This window comes from Hyperolius riggenbachi, chromosome 10, assembly GCF_040937935.1.
Source record: "Hyperolius riggenbachi isolate aHypRig1 chromosome 10, aHypRig1.pri, whole genome shotgun sequence".
Classification (NCBI taxonomy): Eukaryota; Metazoa; Chordata; class Amphibia; order Anura; family Hyperoliidae; genus Hyperolius; species Hyperolius riggenbachi.
The window spans coordinates 172,208,671-172,228,220 of NC_090655.1; the positions used below are offsets into that span (position 1 = coordinate 172,208,671).

The window sequence follows — 19,550 nt, forward strand, 5'->3', positions numbered from 1 at the left end:
CAAATAATTATTTCCTCCATTGTATATATATATATATATATATATATATATATATATATATATATTTATACATACATATATATGTGTATATATATTTATACATACATACATACATACATACATACATACATACATACATACACACATATATATATGTATGTGTGTATACATGTATATATATATATGTATGTATGTATATGTATATATATACATATATATATATATATATATATATATATATATATATATATATATATATATATATATATATATACATATACATATATATATATATATATATATATATATATATATATACATACATATATATATATATATATATATATATATATATATATATATATATATATATATATATATATATACACACACCTACAGGCAGTCATGCGAAACTGCAAAATTGTCAGGAATATTCAGCGTGCCTATAGTGAGCCCGTACGTACCAATAGTCAGCCATTAAGCTAAAGACACTCTAGCATTATCTCAAGATTGCTCATACACACAAAAACTTGATATCTATGTAATGTCGGAACTCATGGCGAATATGGTCTAACAAATCCGGGATAGAAGGAGATAAGGAGAGGTGCAAAATAGTTATATAAAGTGCTACAGTAAGTGCTTTACATGTTTCAGTCAATTAAGCCTTTATCAGAAGCGATATACAGTGTAACATAAAGACAGTATACAGACCCCCCCCCCCCCCCCACACACACACACACCAAATCAAAAATCAAAAGTTCCCCCAGCATTATGCTTAAGACACAGCTGAATAACCCTGTCTGAGTGGTGTTTAAATATGGTAGGCACAGTCATGGTTCCTCCCCTGGGTGTGTCCACCCACATTGATTCAATCAAGTTCCCATCTGGTACAGTGGCAGGCTAAAACGCCACAGCCCTGCGTACAGGTTGGCTGCATAATGCAATGTAACTGCAGAATGGCGTGCATGAGGTATGTCATGTAACGCGTCATATATCACGCGTGTATGTGTTCAGTAATATATAATGTGCCATGTGATCCACAATGCAATGCGTAATGTGCTATGCATATATGTGTTGCCATCCTGAATATCAAATGTAAACATCGCCAAATATCCAACAGGGAAGGCAGTTCCCTGATGTAATGGCAGTTGAATTGTCAGTCCCATTTCATTTTAACCACTTGGGAACAGTGGGCTTACACTCCCCTAGTGACCAAGCTGTTTTTCACTAATTAGGCCACTGCAGCTTTAAGGCCTCGCTGCAGGACCTTACAACTCAGCACACAAGTGATGTTCCCCCTCCCCATTTCTTCCCACCAACAGAGCTCTCTGTTAGTGGGCTCTGATCGCTCCTGGAGTGTTTTTATTTTTTACACATATTTATTTGTTTTTCTCCAACGTTATTAGCTCTCATAGACATCAGTCTATGAGAGCCAATCGCTCTCCTGCCTCCCAGAGGGACAGCCATGTCACACGTCTGTCGTCAGTACAGCGCTGCCATAGATCGCAGCGATTTTAGACGGTGGTTTCACCATCTAACAGTCTCCTAGCGCCCATCACCGCTGGGAGACTGATGACTGAGTGGAGCTCCGTCATTCAAGTTGAGATGCGTGCGCACTGGCACGCGTGATCTCTTGCAAAACCCTGCCCCAGGACTTGACACCAATTGGCGTTAGGCAGTCCTGGGGCTGCAGCCGCGTTCACGCCAATTGGCATGACACTGTCGTTAGGTAGTTAAACAAGCAGGTCATAATTTCATAAAGTTAGCCAGTTGAGATTCCAAATATTAGAGCAAAATACTTCCCATAGGAGAGGAGATGATAGAATGAAAAAATTACTGTATCGGGAAAATATATGGATACGTAGGCTGGAAATCTTAACCTAGAGTAATGAGTAGAGAGTATAATATGACGCCATTTTTTTAGATGTTGTATCATACTCATGGAATTTTTGCAACTGCTACTCTGTTATTATTTTTTGTAATATTGTTTATCATTTAAGTCATTTTTATTTTGTTTCATTGTTTTATTATTTTGGCTGATACGTGGAGAGGCTATTCTTCATAATATAGGTTGCAATAATCTTTATTGTCAATAAATGTTGCTATTGTACATATTGCATATATTCTGCGGGTGTTTAGAGTTTTGTTATTCTGTTGCCAGGCAGTGGGTCGGAAGGCGCGCTCTGTCTGGTGACGTAGCCTTGTAGCTTGCCATTCCTATGAGGTAATTCATTGAGTGTTCTCAGTTCCCCATCTACAGAGATGGCCCGAACGGTTCGTCGGCGAACTTCTTTGCGCAAACCCCTGGGAGTTTGCGTTAACAGCGAACCGCGAGCTCATAGCGAGTTCGACTCGCCCCCCATACCACATCATTAGGCTAAACTTTTTGACCCTCTACCTCACAGTCAGCAAACACATGGCAGCCAATCAGGCTTTACTCCCTCCTGGACCCCGCCCCCCTATAAAAACGCTGCTGTGTCAGTAATTTTCTCACTCTGTCTGCTGCCTGCTTAGTGAGAGAAGGGAGAGGTTGCTGGAGAGAGTGTGACCCTCACTGATAAGAAATTCCCCTTGTTATCTCTTTCTTGCTCTCAGAAGCCATTTTCTGCTAGGAAAGTGTTTTATAGTTGGAAGTTCTTAGCAGTGAGGGTCACACTGTAGTCACTTCCTGTCTGAGTCAGGACTGAGTCAGCCACTTACATACCTGATATTTAACTCTTTCAGGCATAGAAAGAAAAGAAGGAACACAGCATAGTTATTTGTGTGCTTGGCACTGTACATACACATGTCTATCTCATCATGTCACATGTCACCTCTGGTATCCTTTAAATTATATCCCTATCACAATCTATGACGCCAATATTTTATTTGGAAAAATGTATGTAGATGTAGTTTTACTACATTATGACATTTTTTGCAGTCAAAACATTACTTTTAGTCTTGGAAGCGAGCGCTCTCGCTTCCAGGAAGTATAAGAAGGATGGGACACTTTTGTTTAATCAGAAAGACGGCGGCTTCTGATAAGAAGCCATCGGTCTTTCTACCGGGGATTCAGATCAATGAATGGGAACTATGTTCATTCATTCGGCTCTGGGCTAACGGGGGGGGGGGGCAACACGGTGCAACCGCAGCCGCCAGGACATGACAATCACGTCCAGGCGGCTTAAATGGTTATGTGTACTTCTACCTTTTAAATTACCAATAAAGTATTGTATTTTATACATGTACTTCCACTACTATTGTTGTACTATAGAGCTATTGTGGTCTATTGTGACCAACGTCACAACGTCTTATTAATCATCCCTGTACGCATATTAATCATCCCTGTACACATTTTCGGCATTTGTTGCATTAGGTTTACGAATTTGCCTTCCCATTGAAGTCTATGGTGGTTTGCACGCTCACAAATGTTTATAAAAGATTCGCAAAAATGTGATGTGTGCTACAAACTGTGCACCCTAGCGATCGCATTAAATCGCTATAGATGCACAGGCTAGCGATAATAGGTACGCTATATGCCCAACTAGTGATGAAATATGGCACATACGGTATCATTTTAACCAGGATGAGCCAAGTAATGTATTTTGATGTGTTTTACAACTGTAGCACTTGTCATGTAAAAATTAGGAAGGGGGAAACATAAAAAAATTGTAATTTTTGTTACGCCTAATCTTCTTTGATAAAGTCCCTGTGAAATAAAAAAAATGTGGGAAAAAATATTACCCAAAGAAAGCCTAATTTGTCCTGAAAAATACAATGTATGACTTCCGGTTCCGGCGCCCGCGAGGTGGATGTAGGAGGCTAGAGCTCCGGGAAGCAGCGCTCCACAGAGGCCGTTTTTGCAACACAGAGCCCGCCGATACAGCCTGCGACACCAGCGGACACTCAGGTGACCCCCCACATACCCCCAAAATCACGTATGGAGCGATACTTAACGCGCTCCAAGAGGAAGAATCGCGGGGAACAGGGCGCGGAAACATCCAAGATGGCGGGCGGGAAGACTAGCAAAAAGCTTGCTAAAGCTGCAGGGGACACAGACTCTCAGTCCCAATACCAGAGCTCGGAAGCAGACTCAGGAGACGAATCCGTAGGAGACACTGGACACAGACCACAGCTGCACATTGACTACAGGCGTCTGGCTGAGGAGGTGGGCAGAGCTTTGATGCCGGACATACAGGCCACGATCCAGGATACTATTAAGAAATCTCTGCAGGGCATCAAGCAGGAACTACAGCAGCACAATAAGAGACTTAGAGACGCAGAACAACGTGTCAGTAACTGTGAAGATGACCTGGCCAAAGCTAAAGATCGGATTGACTCTCTAGAAAAAGACAACTCTATCTCACATGCCAGAATAGAAGATCTGGAGAATCGATCTCGACGGAATAACATTAGGCTCGTAGGCCTCTCAGAAGACATCCCAGTTAGTCAGTTGATGGAGATTTGCTCTAAAGATCTCCCAGCTGTCCTGGGCATTGAATCCACTTTAAAAGTCGAGAGAGCACACAGAGTGGGCCCGCTGAAAGCCAAAAAGAACCGTACCTTACCTAGAATGGTCATGATACGTTATCTTGATTTCGCTGACAAGGCCAGGTTAATGACAGCCTACAGAGCACAGGACCACACACTGGAGCTGCATAATTCATCTATACGACTCTTCAACGACTATTCAGCAGAAATATCCAAGAGGAGACAAGCTTATGTTCCCATCTGCAATACTTTGGCAAGCAGAGGATTCAAATTCATGCTGCTGTATCCCGCTACACTTCGCATCACAGATGCAGAGGGTAGCCAGACTAACTTCTTCTCACCAAAGGAAGCACAACAATTTATCCAATCAGCTACAAGTCCGGCAAGATCCTCGCCAACCTCGCGCCGAGTGTCTTCCCCTCATGTTGCGGGAGATGATGATACCTGAGTCTGCTATATCAAACATTTGATATAATGCTTTTGCTTTTTTTTTTCTCAAATTTATGGCCTGTGTAGGAGCTGGCTATGTCGGAGCTTTGAAGGAGGAGATGAGCCATCTCGGGGGAAGAAGTGAAGTCCCATCACGGGAAATGTGTTGGTTTGTTTCCCTAATCTGGTTATCGTTATTATTTGCTTTACAGTTAGCTTTCCCTGGTTTAAAGGGGAATTTTCTTAAGGGAAAAGGGTCTGTGGGTGGGAACGAGTCACTTTGGGGTAAAGGAAAAATGATATCTGATAATTATATTTCTATTTTTGGTTTTATGTCTTGCTCATTGTGCCATAGAGGTCCTGTCACAATATGCGAATAGTATCATGGAATGTAAAGGGACTTCAATCTCCAGGAAAGCGCTCTAGAATTTTGAACCATCTTAAGAAATTGAGTCCTGATATTTGCTTTTTACAGGAGATGCACTTGGAACAACATCAGTTCAATTATATGAAAAAAAAATGGGTAGGGCAAGTATACGGAGCTTCGGCCTATCACAAAAAGGCGGGAGCTTTAATCCTGATTCACAAACGTTTGCAATCAGAAGTACAAGCATATGAGGCTGACCAATATGGCAGATGGGTATCTATCACACTGACCCTGGCGGGTGATTCATTTGTCCTGTGGAATGTTTATGCTCCCAATGAAAAAAATCAGAGCTTCTTTGACAGTTTACTCTCCAAGCTCTCTAAAGTTGCTTCCTCGAATCTTGTAGTTGGAGGAGATATGAACTCTGTGGTAGACGTGATTGAAGACAGATCCAGTAGGGGGGGCCAGACCAAAGCACATGACAAAAGACTCTCAGTCCTATTAGAAGCCACCAATCTCATAGACTCCTGGAGATTTCTAAATCCATCTCTTCAAGAGTACACCTATTACTCACACAGACACAAAACTCATTCTCGCATAGATCTTTTAATGATTAGAGCAAACCTCTTAACAAGATTGCAAACTGCAACTATTGAGGATATGGTTATATCAGACCACGCGCCCATTACCTTAGACTTACTAGACATGATCCCACGCGGGACCGATATAATCTGGAGGTTTCCAGCCAAATTATATCAGGATGAAAATTTTACTAGTATGATGAAAAGCTGGTGGCTTGAATTCACGGAGGACAACTCTCAACACATTGATGATCCCCTTTTATTTTGGGAAACATCAAAAGTGGTGATTAGAGGTAAAATTATTTCCTACCTGAAAGCTAAAAGGACTGAAACAAACAAACAATATGCAAATGCAGTAAAGATGGTCAGAGACGCATATAAAATTTACAGAGCTGATCCATCAGAGAACAACCGTAGAGCTTGGATTAAGAGTAAACTCAATGGAGACACATGGTTCAGAGTAAGGGAAGAACTGCATATGCCTTATAATAACCTTTATTTTTATAAACATGGAGATAAAATAGGCAGATTATTAGCTTCTTTAGCTAAAAATAATCTCACCAATAGGAAACCTACAATAGTTAAAGATAAACAGGGGACCTTGACACACCACCCATCTAAGGTATGTGAACTTTTTGCTGAGTACTACAGGGAACTATATTCTTCACAGTCTACATCACGTACAGATCTAAATGCTTTCTTAGACCGTCTTAGTTTTAAAAACTTTAAAACAAGAGGAGTGTGAAGCTTTAAATGAGGATGTCACCCTACCAGAAGTCAATGCAGCCATTACTTCACTAGCTTTAGGTAAAGCCCCAGGCCCTGATGGTCTCTCGTCCGAATATTTTAAAATACTAAAATCTGACATATCCCTGACCCTAGTTCGAGTCTATAATAAAATTCTCCAAACAGGGAAGTACCCATCTACAGGCCATCTAGCCCACATCAAGCTCATACCAAAAGAAGGCAGGGATCCCCACCAGGTTGGCTCTTTTCGTCCCATATCATTAATTGATCTTGATGTTAAACTCCTATCTAAAATATTGGCAAACAGATTAGCAGTGATCATGCCACGACTGATACACCCTAATCAAGTTGGGTTCACCAAGGGTAGAGCGGCAGTGGCAAATATTCGCAGATTAATTACGGTAATGGAGCAGATCAGGGCCTATCCGACAACACATCGATCAGCTGCTCTTCTGAGTATTGATGCCGAAAAGGCATTTGATCAGGTGGAGTGGGATTGGCTCTTTGGAGTACTCACACGCCAAGGCTTTCAGGGGCACTTTATCAACGCAATCAAAGCCATGTATGCAAACCCAAGGGCTCAAATCTCTTTGCCAGGATTTCTATCTAGGCCAATAGACTTGAAAAGAGGAACAAGGCAGGGGTGCCCCTTGTCGCCCCTCCTTTTCAACTTAGCGTTAGAACCTCTGGCAGTGTTACTTAGAAAACGGCTTGGGGGTATCCACATTGGGGAAGTAAAAGTTCAGCAGGCGTTATTTGCAGACGATATTTTGTTGTTCCTATCTGACCCACTTACTCAGGTCCCTATAGCACTACGCACAATTGAAGAAGTGGGTAAATTTTCAGGTTTTACAATAAACAAATTAAAAAGTGAACTTTTGCCTCTATCGTCAAGGGCGGATAGCGCTTCTTGGGCTTCCCTGGGAGTTAAATTGACGACTACGACTATAAAATACCTGGGAATTACCTTTTCTAGAGATCCCTCCCAACTGTACAATTTAAACTTTACACCTTTAATAAGAAGCATAAAAGCTCAATTAGAGAAATGGCAAAATTTACCTCTGGGCTTTGCTGGTAGAGTTGCGTTGATCAAGATGGTATCTATGGGGAGGCTTCTGTATCCTTTACAGACAGTCCCGCTCCTCTTAAAACATAGTGATGTATCGCTGCTTAACTCACTTTGGTCCAAATTCATTTGGCGTGCACGAAAACCTAGAGTATCAAGGTCTAAATTGGCTCTTCCAAAAATATTGGGAGGCCTTAACCTTCCTTCCATTAGAGAATATAATTTGGCGTCCCTCTTGCGGCATGTCCATGACTGGGTTACAGGAAATGAAGCCTACTCAAATACGAAGCTGGAAAGCGAACAAGCGCTCCCATGGTCACTCAGTGGCCTTTTACATGCACAATATAAAAACTTGCCCCCACGCCTGAAGCAAAATGCCGTTTTCAGAGACACGATCGCAACATGGAAGGCAGTTCGGAAAAAATGTTCACTGCCATTTAAAATATCTAAATATCTCCCACTCTGGGGCAACCCCAACTTTCCTGTTAGTATTCAACAGAAAGATTTCGCGCGTTGGGAGGAAATGGGCTTAAAAAACTTGGGCAACATGTTCGATATCCAGAATGGGAAATGGTTAGCCTTTCGAGACTTAAGGGAGAAATTTGGGTTACCCCCAAGTGACTTTCTGCCTTATGCTCAAGTACGCTCTATGGTTTCACATAACCTTTGCTCACCAAACACTATTATGACTCCCACAAAATTTGACACAATCTTGAAACCTGGGAGCTCTGCTCGCACATTGGCAGAATTTTACCAAGCCCTCAGGGATTTAGATAGTAAAACTATTGCTGACAAAGCCATGAGTAAATGGGAAGATATACTCCAGGAAGACGACGTGGGGGGGAAAAATTTTAGAAGGAAACATGGTTGTTAGAAGGGTTATCAAAAATGAAAAATGGAGATCGTCCCACCTTCTATTTATACATAGAGGCAAATTTGCTTTTAACATTAAATATAAAAATCCTCCTACTCACTATAATCCTTGGTGCCCCAAGTTCAAACTAAGAGATGCAAATCTTTTTCATTGCATGTGGGAGTGTCCTAGCATTCAGAACTTTTGGGACAAAGTCATCAGGTACGCTAATAAGATATGTAAGAAAAGAGTATTGAAATCTAATCTTTTGTTATTATTTAACTATTCAAGTCCTGCCTCTGCTGAGCCCTTGGCTGTCCCTTCAGCCTTATACCATATTATTTTAATAGCGGCACGCCGAGCTATACTATGTAAATGGCTTGACTCAACTCCTCCAGATATCAAGTTAATACAACAGGAACTCTCTTATATCTTCTCAATGGAACGTTTAAACACTCTTCAGGCAAAAGAACAACGAACAAAGTCTTTCTTTAAAACCTGGAGGAACTTTATTCTTCATCAGTTTACATCACAACAGATCGAGGCTCTTATGAGAGACTTTATGTACACTTCTTGGTATTGCTTGGAGGACATTGGAGAAACTCTAGGTGCTTTGAAAGTACCTACTAGACGCTAAATTCCCAACCTAATTGGTTATAGAATACGGGAGAATTACCCTAAAAAGTGACTCGTGGGGGGTGGGACGAGGGGGGAGGAATTTCGGGGGGGGGGGGGGGATAAGGGGTTAAGGGAGGGTGAAAACAGAAAATGTATAGTTTGTCTCATTTGTATCTTGCTATTATTGCTAACTGTTGTTCTTTATATTCCACTATGAGCAAACTCAATAAAAAGGTTTGAAAAAAAAAATACAATGTATCTATCATTTTGATGGCAAAGGCCAGCAGCACACAGAGCTCCAACGCCTGGAAGAGAAGAGGTCAGTCATTCCCCCGCTTGCTGCTGCTGTGCTATAGGGGGTAGTGTGGAGGGGGGGGGGGTAGGTGAGGGAGGCTGCGCCGCCTCCCCACTGATCTATTCCCACTGCTCCCCCTTCCAGGCTACTGGGGACACCTATAGACATGGCTATCTATACTGGGGACACCTATAGACCTGGATACCTAAGCATACTTTACACGTATTGTATTGTATTTGTATGTTCCCTCGCATGTATAATGCAAAATGTGACTTTTCACATCTGTTGCTTTGCAGTCCTGCACTCTCAGGATATGAAACACAATGTCCCACTGTGAATGTAGTCCTAGGGCTAGTTCACAGTGCTCATTTGCGTCACAGAATAATTCTGCATGTCAACACACTGCCAGTATAATTTTATGGGCCTGTTCACAGTACTGCATTGTAATTGATTGTGTCATTCTAACTCACTGCATGCAAGATTTGTATTAAAGTCTATGTCCAGTTTTCAATGCTGTTCACCCTCATTATAAGGGGTGCATTATGTAACCGACCACTGTGAAACTCGCCTTACAGTTATCTTTACCTTTGTGCTTCTTTTTGTGTCGATCCATGATGAGTCCATTCCACGGAGCACAAAAAATGCCACAAAACTGAGATACTGCAAAGGCATTTGTATATTTACTGACTGTTAAAAAAAAAGAAGATAATAAGTTGTACAACATCACACAAGAGCTAAACAGCATTGCCTAAATAAGAGAGCCACACAAACTTGTTTTAAAGTGGTCTGATACTCCGACATAACATTCAATAAAAATGTGGTTTCCTACTTTTTTTACTCATACAGTTATCATATTTGCTTTTGTGCATAAGTAATATTGTCTGTTACAAATTACACGTTTCCAAAGTGCAGTTTATCCTGCCCTAAAAGCTGTCATTGTATTTTATTCAAACTGCTTTTTATTATATATTAACATCTTCTAATGAGCTAGTCTGAACTGTGTGTGTGTAACAAGTGAAAACGAGCTCTCTGTTAAGCTATCTGTGCTTCACACACTGGCCCATATGCAATTCCACTTTTCTCCTGCGTTTTCTCCTACGTGATAATTTTTCATTTTCTATTTAACCACTTTACCACCGCAGGTGCGTATATCTCCATCCCTTTGCACAACCTTTAACCACCAGGGACGGAGATATACACACCTCCCGCCACTATCGCCGCTACACGCGCTCCTGCACCCGTGCAGGCCACCACCCGCTCACCCGGAGATCAATGAACGGGAATAACCTAAAATGCTTTTGGGTGTAGTTTTACTATTTGGCCACAGTAACTTTTTGTGAATGACGACCTCAGACCCCCCCAGACCTCCCCCCCTCCTGTGTACTGTATACATCTATTCTCCCCTGTAATCACCTGTCAATCACCCGTCAATCACCCTCAGAACGCCCTCAGACCCCAGCCCTGATCACCTCGCCAGTGCATTGCTTGCATCTATTCCCCCCTCTAATCACACCTTGAGACACCCATCAATCACCTCCTGTCACCACCTGTCACCCCCAGCACACCTACCCATCATATCAGGCCCTAATTTGCCCCGTGTGGGCTCCTGATCACTCGGCCAAACCCTCAGATCCCCCTCAGACCCCCTTCCGATCACCTCCCCAGTGCATTGATTACATCTATTTTCCCCTCTAACCACCCCCTGAGACACCCATCAATCACCTCCTGTCACCCCCCTAGCACTCCTATCCATCAGATCAGGCCCAATACAACCTGTCATCTAAGAGGCCACCCTGCTTATGACCGGTTCCACAAAATTCGCCCCCTCATAGACCACCTGTCATCAAATATATTGGTAGGTGAACAGAGGCACCAGAAGGATAAAAGTACATAAAAATTTTTAAAAATTGCTGGGAGGAAGTGGTGGACTCGCCTCCGTTAAAGCAGACACCAAGGACTGTAAATGTATAGATATACACATTTATTGAAAATACCCCAAAGATGCAACGCGTTTCGCGGGCACAGCCCACTTCTTCAGGCAATAAGCAGGGGATAAACAACTGTAAACAAAAGACAGAGGCATAGCTATAAATGTTTCCATAAAAATATACAAATGGATTATTATTTAGTGTAATAAGAATAGTATTTCAAACATAGTGTTTAGTGATATGTTATAGTAGGGGGGTGATTGCAAGGAATGGGTCAGTGTAAACTACATAATGTGTATAGGGGAATGGACTAGATAACAGTGGTAAAAGGTAGTTAGTAAATCAGATTAAGTTGGTATCAAATTGACCGCTTTAGGTATATTTCAGTAGAAGGTAGGAAATGGAATAAATTGTAGCTGGCAAGAGAGAATAAAAAGCATGTGTAGTGGTTACAAATAAAGATAAAGACTTACCAGCAATTCAGTTATAGCAAGCAGAGCACCTCTGTACTGTTGTGAGGTCGCTTGCTGCTTTAAATGTGTTAATGCTGGCAGCTCTGGCCTATCCAGAAGCTGCTCCAGTGTGGGTGGGTGGAGTCAGTGGCCATGATGACAGAGAGTCCTCCAATCAGCTGCTGCCAGCTGTAAGGAGTAGATTGGTGTGCATGTGGTCTTACATAATATGCATGTTTTCTCTGCATGCACAGGGCGGTGTTGTAAGTGGGTGGAGTCAGTGGCCATGGTGACAGAGAATCCTCCAATCAGCTGCTTCCAGCTTTAAGGAGTAGATTGGTGTGTATGTGGTCTTACATAACATGCATGCTTTCTCTGCATGCACAGGGCGGTGTTGTCAGCGGGTGGAGTCAGTGGCCATGGGGACAGAGAGTCCTCCAATCAGCTGCTGCCAGCTGTACATAACATGCATGCTTTCTCTGCATGCACAGGGCAGTGTTTAGAAAGGGAACATGGAGCACAGTGGTGTGTTTGCTGCCATCTAGTGGTTCAAAAGAACAAGTACAGTGAAGAGACTTCAAATGTCATTATACATGCTGAAAGATAATGAAGATAAAAGCATGAACAATGTCCGACTTTTTACAATTGGTAAATAAAATAGTGTATACTTCTGAAATAATAATAATAATAATAATAATAATAATAATAATAATAATAATAATAATAATAATAATAATAATAATAATAATAATAAAATATATATAAAAAAATATAATAAAGATTATAAAAAAAAATAATAAAAATGTATAATAAAAAATAATGTGAATATGACATGAAGATATAAGCATAAAATCGAAGAACACATAAAAAACATAAAAACAATTGTAATATATCCAAAATATGAGGAGGCCATTGGCAAAAATTGTCCAGGCCTGGTAATATATAGTGTATAATCCCGTCTACGGTTTTGATATCGTAGACGAATATTTGCAGCTGTAATAATTATCATTGTATTAGAAGGATGATAATAATAGTCATAATGAAGATAATAATAAACATCAGTAATAGAAGATAAGATATATATATATATATATATATATATATATATATATATATATATATATATATATATACACATACATACATATATATATATATATATACACACACATACACATATACACACACATATTACAGCTGCAAATATTCGTCCACGATATCAAAACCGTAGACGGGATTACACACTATATATTACCAGGCCTGGACAATTTTTGCCAATGGCCTCCTCATATTTTGGATATATTACAATTGTTTTTATGTTTTTTATGTGTTCTTCGATTTTTTGCTTATATCTTCATGTCCTATTCACATTATTTTTTATTATAAATTTTTATTATTTTTTTTTATAATCTTTATTATATTTTTTATATATATTTTATTATTATTATTATTATTATTATTATTATTATTATTTCAGAAGTATACACTATTTTATTTACCAATTGTAAAAAGTCGGACATTGTTCATGCTTTTATCTTCATTATCTTTCAGCATGTATAATGACATTTGAAGTCTCTTCACTGTACTTGTTCTTTTGAACCACTAGATGGCAGCAAACACACCACTGTGCTCCATGTTCCCTTTCTAAACACTGCCCTGTGCATGCAGAGAAAGCATGCATGTTATGTACAGCTGGCAGCAGCTGATTGGAGGACTCTCTGTCCCCATGGCCACTGACTCCACCCACTGACAACACCGCCCTGTGCATGCAGAGAAAGCATGCATGTTATGTAAGACCACATACACACCAATCTACTCCTTAAAGCTGGAAGCAGCTGATTGGAGGACTCTCTGTCACCATGGCCACTGACTCCACCCACCCACACTGGAGCAGCTTCTGGATAGGCCAGAGCTGCCAGCATTAACACATTTAAAGCAGCAAGCGACCTCACAACAGTACAGAGGTGCTCTGCTTGCTATAACTGAATTGCTGGTAAGTCTTTATCTTTATTTTTAACCACTACACATGCTTTTTTTTCCTCTCTTGCCAGCTACAACTTATTCCATTTCCTACCTTCTACTGAAATATACCTAAAGCGGTCAATTTGATACCAACTTAATCTGATTTACTAACTACCTTTTACCACTGTTATCTAGTCAATTCCCCTATACACATTATGTAGTTTACACTGACCCATTCCTTGCAATCACCCCCCTACTATAACATATCACTAAACACTATGTTTGAAATACTATTCTTATTACACTAAATAATAATCCATTTGTATCTTTTTATGGCAACATTTATAGCTATGCCTCTGTCTTTTGTTTACAGTTGTTTATCCCCTGCTTATTGCCTGAAGAAGTGGGCTGTGCCCGCGAAACGCGTTGCATCTTTGGGGTATTTTCAATAAATGTGTATATCTATACATTTACAGTCCTTGGTGTCTGCTTTAACGGAGGCGAGTCCACCACTTCCTCCCAGCAATTTTTAAAAAATGTTATGTACTTTTATCCTTCTGGCGCCTCTGTTCACCTACCAATATATTTGAGTCCACCCCAGGTGGAGGGGTGATCTACCCCCTTTCTTCCTATCTACAGAGAGCGACTTCTTAATCCTGAGTGAGGACAGGTCTAATCTCCTCACCTGCCTAATGAGTGTTTACCTAGGTGGTAACCCGTGTTTGTGAGTATTACCATCTCACTGTTTCATTTATCCAATCAATTTTGACATACTACACCATATTGGGCTCTCGATTTCTCTTCAACTTCACCTGTCATCAAAATTTGAAGATGCTTATACCCCTGAACAGTCATTTTGAGACATTTGGTTTCCAGACTACTCACGGTTTAGGGCCCGTAAAATGCCAGGGCAGTATAGGAACCCCACAAGTGACCCCATTTTAGAAAAAAGACACCCCAAGGTATTCTGTTAGGTGTATGACGAGTTCATAGAAGATTTTATTTTTTGTCACAAGTTAGCAGAAATTGATTTTTATTGTTTTTTCACAAAGTGTCATTTTTCACTAACTTGTGACAAAAAATAAAATCTTCTATGAACTCACTATACACCTAACGGAATACCTTGGGGTGTCTTCTTTCTAAAATGGGGCCACTTGTGGAGTTCCTATACTGCAAAAAAGTGTCACATGTCATATCGCCGTACTCAGGAGAAGTAGTATAATGTGTTTTGGGGTTTATTTTTACACATACCCATGCTGGGTTGGAGAAATCGCTCTTTAAATGGACAATTGTGTGTAAAAGAAATCAAAAATTTGTCATTTACAGAGATATTTCTCCCACCCAGCATGGGTATGTGTAAAAATACACCACAAAACACATTATACTACTTCTTCTGAGCACGGCAGTACCACATGTGTGGCACTTTTTTGCAGCCTAACTGCGCTAAGGGGCCCAAAGTCCAATGAGTACCTTTAGGATTTCACAGGTCATTTTGAGACATTTGGGTTCAAGACTACTCCTCATGGTTTAGGGCCCCTGAAATGCCAGGGAAGTATAGGAACCTCACAAGTGACCCCATTTTACAAAGAAGACACCCCAAGGTATTCTGTTAGGAGTATGGTGCGTTCATAGAAGATTTTATTTTTTGTCACAAGTTAGCGGAAATTGATTTGTATTGTTTTTCTTTTTTACAAAGTGTCAATTTCCGCTAACTTGTGGCAAAAAAAAAAATCTGCTATGAACTCACCATACTCCTAACAGAATACCTTGGGGTGTCCTTTCTAAAATGGGGTCACTTGTGGGGTTCCTATACTGCCCTGGCATTTTAGGGGCCCTAAACCATGAGGAGTAGTCTAGAATCCAAATGCCTCAAAATGACCTGTGAATACGTTAGGTCCCTTAGCGCACCTAGGTTGCAAAAAATTGTCACAAATGTGGTATCGAGTAGTATAATGTGTTTTCTGGTGTATTTTTACACATACCCATGCTGGGTGGGAGAAATCTCTCTGTAAATGGACAATTGTGTGTAAAAAAAATCAAAAGATTGTCATTTACAGAGGTATTTCTCCCACCCAGCATGGGTATGTGTAAAAATACACCACAAAACACATTATACTACTTCTCCTGAGTACAGTGGTACCACATGTGTGGCACTTTTTTGCACCCTAAGTACGCCAAGGGGCCCAAAGTCCAATGAGTACCTTTAGGATTTCACAGGTCATTTTGCGACATTTGGTTTCAAGACTACTCCTCACGGTTTAGGGCCCCTAAAATGCCAGGGCAGTACAGGAATCCCACAAATTACCCCATTTTAGAAAGAAGACACCTAAAGGTATTCCGTTAGGAAATGGTGAGTTCATAGAAGATTTGATTTTTTTTGTCACAAGTTAGCGGAAAATGACACTTTTGTGAAAAAAAAAACAATTAAAATCAATTTCCGCTTACTTGTAACAAAAAATAAAATCTTCTATGAACTCACCATACTCCTAATGGAATACCTTGGGGTATCTTCTTTCTAAAATTGGGTCATTTGTGGGGTTACTATACTGCCCTAGCATTTTAGGGGCCCTAAACCATGAGGAGTAGTCTTGAAACCAAATGTAGCAAAATGACCTGTGAAATCCTAAAGGTACTCATTGGACTTTGGGCCCCTTAGTGCAGTTAGGGTGCAAAAAAGTGTCACACATGTGGTATCGCCGTACTCATGAGAAGTAGTATAATGTGTTTTGGAGTGTATTGTCATTTACAGGGATATTTCTTCTACCCAGCATGGGTAGGTGTAAAAATACACCCCAAAACACATTATACTACTTCTCCTGAGTACAGCAATACCACATGTGTGGCACTTTTTTGCAGTCTAACTGCACTAAGGGGCCCAAAGTCCAATGAGCACCTTTAGGCTTTACAGGGGTGCTTACAATTTAGCACCCCCAAAATGCTAGGACAGTAAACACACCCCACAAATGACCCCATTTTGGAAAGTAGACACTTCAAAGTATTCAGAGAGGAGCATAGTGAGTCCGTGGCAGATTTCATTTTTTTTTTGTCGCAAGTTAGAAGAAATGGAAACTTTTTTTAAATTTTTTTTTATTTTGTCACAAAGTGTCATTTTTTGCTAACTTGTGACAAAAAATAAAATCTTCTATGAACTCACCATGCCTCTCAGTGAATACTTTGGGATGTCTTCTTTCCAAAATGGGGTCATTTGGGGGGTATTTATACTATCCTGAAATTTTAGCACCTCATGAAACATGACAGGTGGTCAGAAAAGTCAGAGATGGTTCAAAATGGGAAAATTCACTTTTGGCACCATAGTTTGTAAACGCTATAACTTTTACCCAAACCAATAAATATACACTTTTTTTTATCAAGGACATGTAGCACAATAAATTTGGACAAAAATGTATACAGAAATTTTACTTTATTTGAAAAATGTCAGCACAGAAAGTAAAAAAAAAATCATTTTTTTGACAAAATTCATGTCTTTTTTGATGAATATAATAAAAACTAAAACTCGCAGCAGCAATCAAATAGCACCAAAAGAAAGCTGTATTAGTGACAAGAAAAGGAGGTAAAATTCATTTAGGTGGTAGGTTGTATGACCGAGCAATAAACCGTGAAAGCTGCAGTGGTCTGAATGGAGGAAAAGGCTCTGGTCCTTAACCACCTTAGCGGTATGGACGAGCTCAGCTCGTCCATTACCGCCAGAGGGTGCCGCTCAGGCCCTGCTGGGCCGATTTACATGAAATAAAGAGCAGCACACGCAGCCGGCACTTTGCCAGCCGCGTGTGCTGCCCGATCGCCGCCGCTCTGCGGCGATCCGCCGCGAGCAGCGGCGAAAGAGGGTCCCCCCAGCCGCCTGAGCCCTGCGCAGCCGGAACAAATAGTTCCGGCCAGCGCTAAGGGCTGGATCGGAGGCGGCAGACGTCAGGACGTCGGCTGACGTCCATGACGTCACTCCGCTCGTCGCTATGGCGACGATCTAAGCAAAACAAGGAAGGCCGCTCATTGCGGCCTTCCTTGTTTATTCCGGGCGCCGGAGGCGATCAGAAGAACGCCTCCGGAGCGCCATCTAGTGGGCTTTCATGCAGCCAACTTTCAGTTGGCTGCATGAAATATTTTTTTTTTTATTTAAAAAAAACCCTCATGTAGCTGCCCTGGCGATCTTAATAGAACGCCAGGGTGGTTAAGGGGTATAAAGACTGTGGTCCTCAAGTGGTTAAGGGGTAGAAAGACTGTGGTCCTCAAGTGATTAAAGGACAGATGTGATGTGAAAAAAGGGAAAAAAAAACAAGATCTACTTACCTGGGGCTTCCTCCAGCCACTGGCAGCCTATCTGTCCCTCGCCGCAGCTCCGGTGTCCCGGGATCCCCTTCGTGGCAGATGCCGACCTTACCTCGCCTCACGTGGCCTGGGGGGTTGTGCACAGGTGTAGAAGTACTGTTCCTGCGCAGAATGATCCAGGCCATGTGAGTGCGCTCGCCATGGATGCTCGGATGTGCCTCATCCACGAATTCGGCAATCCGCGTGGTTGCAAAAAAAAATCCGCATTCGGCCCCGACGCATGCGGATTTTCGTCCGCGTCCACGCAACCACGCGGATTTTCTGCCGTGAATGGCGTAATCACGCGTGGATTCCCGCTCGGAGGCGGATTTTCTTTAAACGTTAATAACAAAGCCCCCATACATGCTACAATCCCCCAAATTGCATGGATTATCGAGGTGATAAGGGGCAACATAACTTCAACATTTTTTTTTTTTAATGGCTTTTAAAGACAAATCACCACTGTAAATGGGGCTATTAATTGGTAATACGTGGTTTTAAAAAGGGATATACGCGTTAAGCAATCAAAGAGGTGAAGGCGAGTTCCAATGGCACTTGGCGGCGAAGGTACCGCTGGAGGAGGATGAGTGGCTGACGCCAAAAAGGCCCCAGAGAGGTTTTTGTATTTTTTTTTTTTTTTGCAGCAATTAGCAATGACATTGCAGCAGAGTTGTCAGTGGACACGGGCAGTGTGAACGCAGAGTGCAGTGGTGGTAGCGACTGAGTCAGGAGAAGGACAATGCGGGCGGTCAGTTCAGCAGCACAGAAGGACCACGGCAACATACTGGTAGTACTAGTAGCAGCACAGCGTCATAGTGCTGGCCAAAAAATTTAATGCACCCGGTGACCCGGGCAGTGTGAACGCAGACAGAGTACATTGGTGGAAGCGAGTGAGTCAGGAGGACGAGGACAATGCGGGTGGTCAATTCAGCAGCACAGAAGGACCATGGCAACATACTGGTGTAGCAGCACAGCGTCATAGTGCTGGCCAAAAAATTAAATGCACCCGGTGACCCGGGCAGTGTGAACGCAGACAGAGTACATTGGTGGAAGCGATTGAGTCAGGAGGAGGAGGACAATGCGGGCGGTCAGTTCAGCAGCACAGAACAGAAGGACCATGGCAACATACTGGTGGTAGTAGTAGTAGCACAGTGTCATAGTGCTGGCCAAAAAATTAAATGCACCCGGTGACCCGGGCAGTGATATAACGCAGACAGAGTACATTGGTGGAAGCGATTGAGTCAGGAGGAGGAGGACAATGCGGGCGGTCAGTTCAGCAGGAGCAGCAGCAGCAGCACAGAAGGACCATGGCAACATACTGGTGGTAGTAGTAGCAGCACAGTGTCATAGTGCTGGCCAAAAAATTAAATGCACCCGGTGACCCGGGCAGTGATATAACGCAGACAGAGTACATTGGTGGTACCGTGGTAGCGACTGAGTCAGGAGGAGGAGGAGGACA

The 19,550-nt window shown here is 41.7% G+C and overlaps 1 protein-coding gene across 3 annotated transcripts in view; it reads right to left on the bottom strand.

Annotated features, from left to right (window-relative positions):
- Positions 1-19,550, bottom strand: part of SLC43A3 (solute carrier family 43 member 3) — a 1,442,737-nt gene that overhangs the window by 325,885 nt on the left and 1,097,302 nt on the right. For 2 of the 3 annotated variants that reach the window (XM_068255263.1, XM_068255265.1), the window contains exon 10: positions 10,012-10,113. The exons of the other annotated variant lie outside the window; for it this stretch is intronic. In XM_068255263.1, the coding sequence (XP_068111364.1) occupies positions 10,012-10,113 (102 nt within the window). The remainder of the gene's footprint in view (positions 1-10,011; positions 10,114-19,550) is intronic. 3 annotated transcript variants of the gene reach the window in all.